This window comes from Poecile atricapillus, chromosome 1, assembly GCF_030490865.1.
Source record: "Poecile atricapillus isolate bPoeAtr1 chromosome 1, bPoeAtr1.hap1, whole genome shotgun sequence".
In the NCBI taxonomy this organism is placed as follows: Eukaryota; Metazoa; Chordata; class Aves; order Passeriformes; family Paridae; genus Poecile; species Poecile atricapillus.
The window spans coordinates 18,792,796-18,805,439 of NC_081249.1; the positions used below are offsets into that span (position 1 = coordinate 18,792,796).

The 12,644-nt window shown below is 39.6% G+C and overlaps 1 protein-coding gene across 1 annotated transcript in view; it reads right to left on the reverse strand.

Moving 5' to 3' along the window:
• The window catches only part of FRMPD4 (FERM and PDZ domain containing 4), a 299,756-nt gene that overhangs the window by 25,851 nt on the left and 261,261 nt on the right, over window positions 1-12,644 (reverse strand). Inside the window, exon 5 of the mRNA XM_058828019.1 lies at window positions 5,472-5,517. Within this exon, the coding sequence (XP_058684002.1) occupies window positions 5,472-5,517 (46 nt within the window). The remainder of the gene's footprint in view (window positions 1-5,471; window positions 5,518-12,644) is intronic.

The window sequence follows — 12,644 nt, forward strand, 5'->3', positions numbered from 1 at the left end:
GGGGAGATTGCAAAGGAATTGGTTTTTATTGGCTGAAAAAGCCTTTTTGAGTGCTCTTGTCAGTAGAGGTGCTGCAACAGCAAAACCTTTACTCCTGCACAAGAAAAAGGAGGATTTAATAGCTAGAAGAGCACAGTGTAGTACTGAGATATCATAAAGAAATAGAAAGACAGCAGTATAGGACACTCACAAGCTGAAAAGAAAATCTGCTCTGTGGCAGTAGGCATTAAAATTAGAAATACTATAGTTAAAACTATAGAAAAACTATAGGTTTTAGATAGTCACAGAGTGTATATATGCAATAAATTTTAAGGTTGTTACTTAAAAATAGTCATTAGTTTAATATAAAATATTAAGTTTGCTAGAAAATAAGGAAAAAATTGCATAAGTGGAAAAAATGTGTTGACTTTTTGGTTCACCACTAACAGCAATTACAACCACCAGTATTTAACAAGCAAATAAAAGGTGAGTAAGAGGAAGAATTACATTTATTAAGTGGAACAGGACATAATGCCCAAAGGCAAACTAAATATGGTAATTCATAGCTGCGAACAAGGCTGAAAAGACTACAGTGGCTCACAGGAGCATTGTAGAAGAGCAAACAGGGACATGGAAGAAATAATGTGGAGAAGTTTTACCACACAGTAATTTGTGATAACCACATGGTCCTGATCATCATCAGAAGTATTTCTTTGTTAAAATCTTGGCACACATTTAATAGCTGGAATTGTGGTAAGATTTGTGTTCTCTCTTAAAAAGTTGGCAATCTATCATAGGCAATTGTATTTAACTATTTGCATTACTTATATTTTACCATTTTTAGATGGTAGTCACAGTCTGATCATTAGTCCCACAAACTCTTAGTAGGATTGTTGCCACAATCATTATGATCCATAAATGTTATTTATTGTAGTTTTTCTGCAACTGTTGTGTCTCAAAAGTATAACCATGTTAAAACACGAAGCATCTCTTTCAAAACACGAGATACTATCTTCTTCACATTGCAAAACTTATTGCATAGCAAAATTGCCACAGATCTCAGATGGGCCTGGACTTCATCCAAAGAGCTTAAGGGATTAATCATGAAAGCAACCAATCAAATGATCTCTGCACATAAAATCTGAAAGGATATCAAACAGGCAAGTTGTTTGATTTAGGTAATGCTTAAAACTTAATAAGGCAACAATCAGAATGATAGTCATTTACAGAATAAAACAGTCAGAAATTATAATCAAATGCTTCCAGAAATCAAAACTGTGAACTGCTTTCAAAACTGCTTTAACTGCTTGAGCTGCTCGGTGACCTCCTTAGGAGCACTGGTGATAAAGAACCTAGCAGAGATTTGTAGATTGATGGAAAGAAAAGGATAGCCTAATGCTTTGGCATGGTCATGATTAAAATGAAATTTTAATGTGTTTTAATGTGTTTAAGCATTAAACAAAACTAAATGCATTTAAGCAAAAATGATCCGCAAAAGCTTTCAAAGAGTACTAAGTACAGAGTACAATAAATCTAGATTATGTCTACTTTCACCTGCAATCATAAAGGATGGTTACTCAAATGCAAAATCAAAACACACTCTAAATAGCACAAATAAAACCAATGAAGAAATAGCACTTCTGTAATCCATCTTGGCAATTTGGCATGCAATGGTAGATGGAAAATCACCATCAAGAGAGATCGATTAAATGCCTGTAGAGATGTATTTCTGCCAAGAATGGGGAAGAAATTCAGTGTTTATTTAAAAGCTCTTATTTTCCTTTGTCTGGTTTCTACTTCATCATCCCAGTTTTATTGACAAAAGAGTAAAAGGAAACATGAAGGAAGCAAGATTAAACAAATGGGGAAAATACATGTACATGATAATTTCTGAAGGCATAAATATTATTTCCAAATTGGAAGGCAAATCATATTTGTCAGAGGATCTCCTGCACAGAAGACCAGGACAGGTACACAGCTGGCGTGCAGCAACACCCAGGGGTTGCAAGGCTGAAAGAGATGCCAACAGGCTCAGGCACTGGTGACAGCAGTGGTGTGGCAGTATGAGAGCTAGCATGGACCAGATGTTCAAAGTGACTCTGAAGTACCCAGGCGACCTTGCAGCCCAAGGTTTGCATAAACTGAGGGGTCTTGCACTGCTTCAGGGCCACAACTTGGCTGCACACACTGGCATCATCCCAACTGCTCCACATCCCTACAGACACCCTTGCTTCTGCTGCAGAAAACCTTGAAGTTGAAAGCAGTAAGGGAGGATGCTATAAATCAGTAAGACCCTGGTCTGGGCAGGCAGGAAGGTACAATAATACTGCACAGATGAGATCTGCTGGGTGCAACAGTCCTGCAGGCAAGGGCCTCCCAACCAGTTCATTTCACTAAGCATCCCAACTCTGGGGTAAAAATGAGTCAATCAAAGCTAGCACCAGCATGCAGACATTAATCTCATCTTCTAACTACTCTGTGCACATTCTTGAGGAGACAATCTTCATGCCTACATGAGCTTAAATGTCCACTTCCCCCCAAAACACAAGTGTTTTATCTGCTGAGGTAGAGCTGGGGGTCTCTGACAGACATACCCAAGTGGGGAAATGCAAATTCATGTACCAAATGGGCACATCAGTCCAAATGGCTGACAGAAAAATGGTGACAGCTAGAGGTAGTTCAGCTATTGATTAGATTTTGCTGCTATTTAATGAGAGAGCAGATCCTGCCTTGTCAGGCCTCACAAAGAGTTTGAACAAATAGCTGTGAATCACAGATTGACACAATTAAAGAATGGAAGGGACCTCAAAGATCATCCAGTTCCAAGCACCCTGACATGGACAGGGGCACCATTTAATAGACAAGGTTGCTCAGAGCAACCTGGCCTTTAACACTTCCAGGAATAGGACATCTGCAACTTCTCTGGGCACCTTATTCCAGTGCTTCACCACCCTCAGAGTAAAGAATTTCTTCCTAATATCTAGCCTACACCTACCCTCTTTCAGTTCAAAGCCATTGCCCCTTGTCCTGTCACTACACGCCTTGCAAGTAGTCTGTCTCCGGCTTTCTTCTAGGCTCCCTTCAGGTCCTGAAAGGCCACTATCAGGTCACCCAAAGCCTTCTCTTCTCCAGGCTGAACAATCCCAAATCTTTCAGCCTTTCCCCACAGCAGAGGTGCTCCATCCCTCTGGTCATCTTGATGGCCTCCTCTGGACTTGCTCTGACAGGTTGATGTCCTTTCTGTGCTGGGGATCCCAGAGCTGGATGCAGTGTTACAAGTGGGGTCACATGAGAGTGGAACAAAAGGGCAGAATCACCCCCCATATCCTGTTGGTCACACTGCTATTGATGCAGCCCAGGACTTGTTTGGCTTTCTGGGTTGCCAGTGCACTGGCTCATGTCCAGTCTCTCACCCACCAGCAGATACTTCTGGGCAGAGCTGCTCTTGTTCTGTTCATCCCCCAGCCTGTATTGATACCAAAGATTGCCTTGATCCATGTGCAACACCTCACACTTGGTCATGTTAAACCTCAGGAGATTCCCATGGGCTCATTTCTTGAGCCTGTCCAAGTCCCACTGGTACTTCAGGTGTGTCAACCATCCCACTTGGCTTGGTGTCACTTACAAATCTCCTGAGGATGCACCTGATCCCTTTGTCTATGTCACTGAAGATAATAAATAACACTTGTCCCATTGCAGACCCCTGAGGGACACCCTTTGTCACAGATGTCCAACTGATGATGGGGACTCTGAGATGTTCACCACAACCCTCTGGACGTGAGCATTCAACAAATTCTTCATCTACCTAACAGTGCCTCTAACAAATCCATCTCTTTCCAATTAAGAGAGAATGATATTGTGGAGGACTGTATCAAAGGCTTTACAGAAGCCCTGATAAAAGATATCTGTAGCCCTTCCCTTGTCCACTGATGCAGTCACTCCATCACAGAAAGCCACCACCTTGGTCAGGCAGGACTCGCCTGTGATAAAGATACCAGGTCATGACTTTCCTTCTTTTCCAGGTTGAAGGCTGGAGAAGGACTGCACCTTGCTGTAAGGTCTTCCATTGAACATGGAGGGCACAATTTATTTGGGTTTCAGCTTCCCTCACATTCAGTACATGCAGGCTTGCTCTCAGACCAGCAGCATAATGACAACAGGTCACAGCACCTCACAGACATAGTACTACACTTTGCTCCCCGCTTTTAAAGACTACACATAGGTGCACTAAAGCACATGCCCTTTATTCACCTGACATTTACAGACAAGAATTAAGTCTGTCAGTGGATGAAACCTGCATAAAAAAGAAAACTGTGTGGAGATTTCTTTTCCCCCATATTATATATATATATATACACTGTGACCTAAACCACTGGCTGTAAAACAGCAAGCTTTAAAGGCAGATAGATTTTGGGTTTTTTTCAGTCAGACAAGGCTTCATTTTCATTTAAATATTGACTGATATTGACCTGATCCCAGATCACCTTCCTGACAGAGTTCTTACTGCAGGGTGGCAGCCCTTGCCTGTTTTTACTGTGGAATGCATGCTTTTCCCCCACAAAGTAGGTGCAGCGCAGACTGGCTTCTAGAAAGGCTACAGGACAAGATGCAAGGCCACCTCAAAACTTAGACCAGAAAGGATAATGACTAGTAGAAAGACACACAGCATGGGCCAAGTTGCATTTGCAAGATGTAATTTTTGGCAGTTTCACCAGATAAACTTGTTTTCAAGTCCTTGTGTCAAATCCACCTCATTTCTTACTCTTGCATGAAAAGGATGCAATTATCCCTTGTTAATGGAAACTGCTATGTATCAGGCTAGACAACAGGGAGCCAAATGGACCTGCTGAATCTGAATTACTCCTCATGAATCGCTGAGGCCCCTCAGCAGCCCACAATGTATGCATGGCTGTGCATGGACAGGTGAGTTTCCTCCTCTGGCTTGGCTTCTCCCCTTTTTCATAGGTTTGAGCTGACAGGTCATGGACCCACTCCTACAAACCATGTCTCATCAACCAGCTCTGAATGGGCTGCAGTTTCTCCCAGTCCATTCAAGGCAACCTCACATGGTTGCCTGTCTGTCTCTGCTCTCCCCTCACCTCCACCACTTGGAGATACACACAGAGCCCTCCCTTAGATAAGGTACAGCTGGTTCACTGCAGCAGCGTAACTTTGTGGCACCAAGACAGAACCAAGAAAAACCCAGGAGCTGCAACAAACAAGAAATTGAAGCAGAACTCAGAATTCTGCTCTATCACTATGAGTTTAAAGACTCTGTTATTTTTTAATTTACTAATGTAGCCTTTGAGGATAGGACACAGTAATGCCTGTGTCTAAACACATCTTAAACATCATCTTTAATAGACACAGTCCTTACTGCACTTACTTCTTTTTATTGCATGGATAATGTAGGGACACAAACAGAATATGGGCAGAAAAAGAAGCTGCTATGTTGCTAGGAAACTAATTCAGAAAACATTGACAATACTTACAGGGTAAGGTTGAACAACAGTAAGGAGGATCGATTCTTTGCAGCTTCTATAAAAAGAAAAAAAAAAGAAAAATCAAGTAGAGTCATACTTTTATTCACTACTAATAATCAGCTTTTAATGGAGAAAATGGCAGTAATATGGAAGAATGTTTATTACAATGACATAGCAGTCCAGAGATTAATAATATACTGAAATAACAATAGATATTAAGATATGTGTTTTTTTCCAATGTAACAAATTGAATTGGCCTAACTTTGCAGTTTATGCTACAAACTTTTTGCTTCATCAGAGAACCCTGCATGCTGCAATAATGGTTGTCTTGAGCAAGAATGAAATAACCTTTGATTAATGGTATTAGCTCAGCATCTGAAGTCTATGAATTTTGTTTACCTACTTTGCAAATGCAAGTCACTTTTACACCATCTAGCCTGTGTGCACTTCAAGCCCAATCTCGCTGAAGACAGCAGTGTTTTTTCTCAAAACAACGAGGACAAAATTTAGCCCCCATTTCTTCTCTAGCTCATCTTCTTTAATGGGTAGGAAAAGACTAATATTTGGTGAATTCTCCCATTAGAATTTTAAAATTTTTACAGGATTCCTAAGGAAAGGTTTTTCTTTTAATTTAAACAGTTCTTCTTTACGACAAACCTAGTAAATGGAAAACATATGAAAAGCTCTAAAAATCCACAACATAGGATAAAGAAGGAATTATTATGAATCTTGATCTGACCAAGTGGTCTAGACAAATAAAACATATATTTTAACTCTCGGTGTGTAGCTGGGGGTGGTGGATAACTGTGGAAAAGTGGAAGAAGAAGGAAGAAAAGACAATCACAGTAGATATCTCTTGCATCATCTTTTGATCAGATGGTTGCAGTTGGTGATACTAGCTAGGAAAAGGTCAGTTGCCATTTTGTTGAGACAGAATTAAATTTCTCTTTGTTTTACTGCTTTTAAACACAGATTTTTTTTTATTTAGTGAGTTACTACCTGGCTAAATTGACATGGAATTGATTTTGCATGCCTGATCTGCTGAGCAGAACTAGCTAAAAAAGTCATACTGTATTTGTCTTATGTAGGGTCATCTTATAGGCAAAATGACACCTCTGATATGCAACTTAAAAAGCCAAAAGGCAAAAGAAATGGAGGAGAGACTGAAGACATAGTCAAAAAACTGGTCTGGAAAGCCAGTCTATACTTGATGAAGCAAACACATTAATGAATGCCAACAGGAATTAGAAATTCTACTTTTGTCAAAGCCATCAGTCATGTAAAGGGCAAAGTCTTATCTAGTATCATGTAACTAAAGAAAAAGTAGCAAGAGCTTATATTTTTACTTCTTTTATTAGATATTTGTAACATTCCAACATTTTTTGGGATCTACAAATGCATGTTAAGAAAGGTATTTCAAGAATCTCACCATCTCTGTGCTATCCACATCTATTCAATTATGATTGTTATATTAACCTAGGCAGGTGAGTAGACACAAAGGCTCACAGTTGCTAGTTTGGGATAAACTGCAGCCCTGGGATAACCACACCATGACCAACTCATCTTTTCAACTACTTTGAACTCACTACTTTATGTTTCTCATGCTGTGTATGATTACCACCACCACTACCTCCTACAGCTACATTAGAGAGTTGTCTTTAAAAATGAAAATCAGCTTCTCCTGAAAATGTTTTTCAGCTCTTCCTTATTCTTGGATTAAACCTGTCCCGGTGTCAGGTTAGGCAAGATTCATCCTAAATTAGCAAGCACTCTTTTTTTTAAACCAAAACATCAAAAGATGTATCTTGTGGATAACACTTTGTTGCAGGATAAGGATTTCTTGCATTGGGAAGATGCTAGACTCTGCACCATACATTCAACATTTGAGGGTATAGTAAGACCCTTTGGAGTATCTGGACATAATCATGTTACACATTCAAAATGTTGGTGTCAAGCACTACACACAAATCCCTCATCATAAGAGTGAATGTAAATATTTTTATATATAAATAATATATAAATATAAATAATAGTGAACATTTCCTATAAAACTCGTGCTACATACAAAACACAGCACAGTTACAAAAGAAGTATTTAATCATCAGCTGTTTTGATCTGCAGTACTCAGTCATGACTCCACTGCTCGTTTGAAAACTTTCTTGACTAATGACAAAACTCTGCAGGACAGCTCATCTTTTTTACTTCTGGTATGGCTAGCATATCCTATATCCTATATCCTATATCCTATATCCTATATCCTATATCCTATATCCTATATCCTATATCCTATATCCTATATCCTAAACCTTGCACAGCACTGGAGATTGCCAGTTGTACCATGTATATGTCACAAGAATGGAGAGACAATGGAATCGCTAGTTGTGTGATCTCAGCGTTTTGTAGCTTAAATGTACGTGGACAAACTTATGTCCCTGTGCAACAGCAGAAACATACAAGTTTACAGAAACAAAGTACATCATCACACTGAAATGTGAGCTATGTCTTTTAAACAACACCTGAAACACAGTAGCAAAGGCTAAAAAAAATGCAATTGCAGTCTTATTTTCATCCTGAAATGTCCTTCCTCATTTAAAATTAAAAAATTAAAAAAAAAAAAAAAAGGAAAAGCATATATCAGTTATTTTATTACCTTTCATACTCACTTAACAGCTACCTAATTATTTCTGTGCTCTTTTAGAGCGCTCAAGACCAAACATCTGCAATACCAGCTTACAAAACAAGATGCTGACTTTTTGAGTGCTCCGCCATTTGACTGGCTAACACCAACATCACAACAAAATATCTTCATGTTTCTTTCATTTCCTGACTTTAGAATCAAATAGTGATAACAAGGATAAAATCTGAAAACTCTGATGGGAATTTGATTCATCTCTCTGTCCTTCTCCGTGTCCTGCTTGGTGATTATATTTGTCTGTTCTCACTACTCCTCACAGCTACTTAGGCTGCAACAAGGAGAGAATTTAGATGGTTTGAGAATCAAATTATGTCTATTATAAAGGTTAAAGTTGCATTACTAAGTATCAGGCATCTCGAGCGACATGAGGCATTAACATTCAGCTACAATGCCAGCCTCTGTGAACTTGGGGCTGGAAATTGCTGCCTCTCTTCTGTTTCTTGCTAGCTGGAAGAGAGGAAGGGCAAAGGCAGATGAGGGACATGGGGGAATCCCAGTATCTGAGCCAAACAGAATAAGTGGGTCTGTTATTCATATGCATCCTACAGCAAATATAGCATATAAATAGAAAAAGTATGTATATTGCTCTTAAGGAGGAAGAATGAAAAATTGTTTATGCTAATTTTAAAGCTTTTAGCAATTCTACATACTAGAGGAATACTTGGTTTCTTTCCCACTGAAGATGAGCAAATAAAGAATTAATTAAAGCTATAATAAATAATACAATTTTCAGGGAATACAATTCAGAAAAATCTTCGAACCAGAACTTAGCTGTTTCATTCACAATGAACATTAAATTCTGAAACTCTTGTTTTGAAACACTTTCTTCTCTGCTATTTTAAAATCATCTGTTTCAATTTGGGTCTCACTGTTGATGAGAAAGGCCTGAACTCCACAATTATGGAGTTTGATGCCATGATCTGCAGTACGTTTGCACTACACTTTTGAAGTGAGGAAATGGAAATCAATGGGTCAAAAGCTAACTACAAAATGTAACAAGTTACCTCAAATGCCCTATTCAAAGCTAAGGAAAGTGGAAATTATCTCCAAAGTCTAGCATCTGGGCTAGAGAAAAAAATCATTCAATGGTTGGATGTCTTTCAATATTATGAATATTAACATAGTATTAATGAGCAAAGAGTTCGCAAAGTCACTCCATTGTAGTACATTTTTAATTATTTCATATAATGAGTCACAGAATCAGAGAAAGGTTTGGGTTGGAAGGGACTTTAAAATAATTTAGTTCCAACTAAGGATCATTTTTATTTGAGCTGTCTATACATTTTTACATAAAACCTGTTTCACAGTATTATATTCACCTAGGGAAACTAAAAATTTCATTTCCCCAGGCTTTTATCACGAGCAACAGTTCCTGTGGAGGAGTTTTCCCCAGAGATCCAGGTATATTTATTTCCAGGGATGAAGATGTCTTCTGGAAGGACCTTGGTGGGACACAGTAGCCCCAATTTAAGGCAGTTTTCTCATTCTGAGTTGTTATTACACAGCAAACACACACACAGTGAGCCTTGAGGTCGTGTGAAGATGCCAGCCTGCCTGAGTTGACCTGAGGAACATTGATAAACTATCAGACAAACTCAGTATTCATGGACACCTGTGAAATGATGTGGAGGGATCCAGGGAGAAAGGTTTTAAGAAGGGTGTGCCTTCCCCAGGGCTGTTTTTGTCACAGGAGAAGCTGCACTGTGCAAGCAACACCCAAGCTAAAAGCCCTCTGCATCAGACAATCCTCCAGCAAGAGCCATGACATGTAGGGCTCTTCCCTTTCCATTTCCAAAGGTAACCCTGTAGAACACAAACTACAGGCAATAGTTCCACGACTCTAATTGACCAGACCAACAGATTACACAAAGCTGGAAGCCATGCTACTGTGAGCAGATCCCTTTTGGTCTTTTAATTACATCTACCCATTGATTATCACTGTGTTAGCAGCAGCTGAAGCATCAGACCTCTCCGAGCCTAGGAAGAAATTATCCAGAAAATTTTTAGGGGAACACAGAAAATTACACTTTTTCTAGAGGTTTCCAATATCTGGCAGAACCAACTGCTGGAAGAGCTGTAATGGGATTTCAGTCTCTACCTGTTCGGCTGAACTCTGGGAACTCTCTCTGAAGATCCTGTACACAGTGAGAAATGGCCATTCCTGCCATCACACTATGCAGGTAAGGCAGGGTACACCATACATGGCATTACATCCCCAACTCCATCTCAGAAGACAGTTGCAGGAACACAGCAGGCAAGAAGCATAGCAGGAAGCTCATAAAATAAGGTACATCACCACACAGATGAGGTCTGCGGTTTCAATTTCGGGAGGACAGGTAACAGTGCATGAAATAAAGATACAGATGATGCCGATATGAGGCCAAGGTGCCAAGCTTTGGGTTCAGACACATGAAGAACAAATTAAGGGACAAGCATCAATTGTCAGATTGGATACTGTGACAGAGCACAAAACACAAAGATCATAGTGCTCACGTCTTATTTTTGGATATCAGAATGGTGCATTCTAATCTCTGGTATCAGAAGGCAGAGACATCACAATCACATTTAGAAAGCTGTGCCTGCCCTGTCTACTGATGTTAATGATATTACCTGTCCTTAGCTGTGCTGTCAATGCAGTGAAATACTCTTGACACCCAAGCAACTTCAACTTGTGAACTCCTGAACCCTACAGTTTAATTTGCATAGCCTTCTGCTTCACAAAGTCATTAAAATTTAAGTCTGCCATCAAATATGTGAGGGTTTGCAACAGCAGAAGCAATCTGCACAAGAACCTGGGAATTTTGCAAGAATCCTGATTGAATGTCTGAGTCCTAAAAACTGTGTAAGTAATGGATGCTTGAAACAACCACTGCCACATAAAGTATAAAACACATAAGGATGGGATTATTACAACACTGAAGGATCAAACAGCAGCAGAAACACAGCTGAGTGAAAAGATGCTCTGATTCAAACATAAATAACTTCAATAATAGCTTACTGAAAATTACTGTCAAAGCAAATTGTGTCTTGCATTAATGTTCTTTATTTTAAAGGCCTGGCATGGTGGGAAAGTCAATCTTTAAAATTGTCGCAGTCTGCTGCTGGCACTAATTGGAACCCTTGTTGGCAATCTCTGTAAGGGGTCAAGGAGTGAATGTGTCTGCAGGCTGAATTACGCTCGCTTCCTCCGACAGAAGTGGTCCCTTCAGATCAGGGCTGTGGCACGCTGGTGGGCCTTCATACAGCAGATGCCATCTCAGATACCTCTGCAATAAAGGCTTTGAGAATAAAAAAGCTTCCTCTTCTTTAAGGCTGTTCATCTGTCAAGCTTTCACATGTACCAAATTCACACCGTTTCCTTCTGTATTAACACTGTGGCAAGATGAGACCTATAAAGTTGTTGTTCTTGAATTTCAGTGCTGTATGACGACTATATTTACCGCTTGTCAAAATAAACCCTCCTCTCACAAATACTCAAAGTTTCCAGTTGCTCATATTTTCAACTTTAAGGCTGTTAAAACTTTGTAACTGAGTTACCAAACTGTTGGTCAAATGGTAAATACCTGTGTATGCTGTAGAAGAGTGCTTTTGCAAGGCTGCTTGAACACCACCAGCAGCGTTACACTGCTGTCTAACTCCTGAGCAATGTTAAATGATTCTTACTACACTGGCCTTCAACCAATTTTTGAGTGCTTGGCTTTGACTGAGGTGCCCTCCTTAGACATCATTTTCCTCCTTGCGCATATTGATGAGAGCCTCCCTCAGCCTCTGAGAGCACTTGGGATTAAATTTCAAGATGGAACCGAGAACATATTATAAGTAACGACACTGGAGTTCTCTGATCCAAAAGAAGCAGTATTTGCTTATTTTGGTCACTGTATCAAAAAACCACCAGGAGCCAGATGAGTAAGTGTGTGTATCTGATGGACTGAGACTATCACCAAGTCCAACTGCTGTCATACCACTGCCAACACCATCACCATGTCAATTACTTCATGCTGCATGAAGACGCCATACAGCCAAGGAGAAAAATGTAGTTCTTATTCCCCTATTAATTAATTGTTCAGCTGTCCTTCTAATTAGACTTTCTACACATTAGTTTTAAAGGATCAAAGGCAGACAAAATGAGATAATATTGGTCTCTCAGGTCACTCATCCAGGCCAATATTCCAGTGCTAGTTTTCCTATCATTAACTGCTGAAGTCTCAAAAGCTCTGAGGAAATGTTAATTTTCAAAGTGTAATGAAGAAAATGAATAGGAGACAGCCCCAAGATGTCTATTGATGACGTACGTTGAAAAATAGCTCTATGGAGCTTTAATGCAATATAGCAAAGTAAAATATTTACAGAAGAGGTTGGTCTCACCATGGAAAGGTCAGTTGTATTCTCCTGAAAATTTCTCATCTTTATTTGTCAGACTCTTGCTGTTTCCATCAGATTGCAGTTACTTTTAAATGGCATTTCTGTGAGCCATTTTGTGCAAGCCC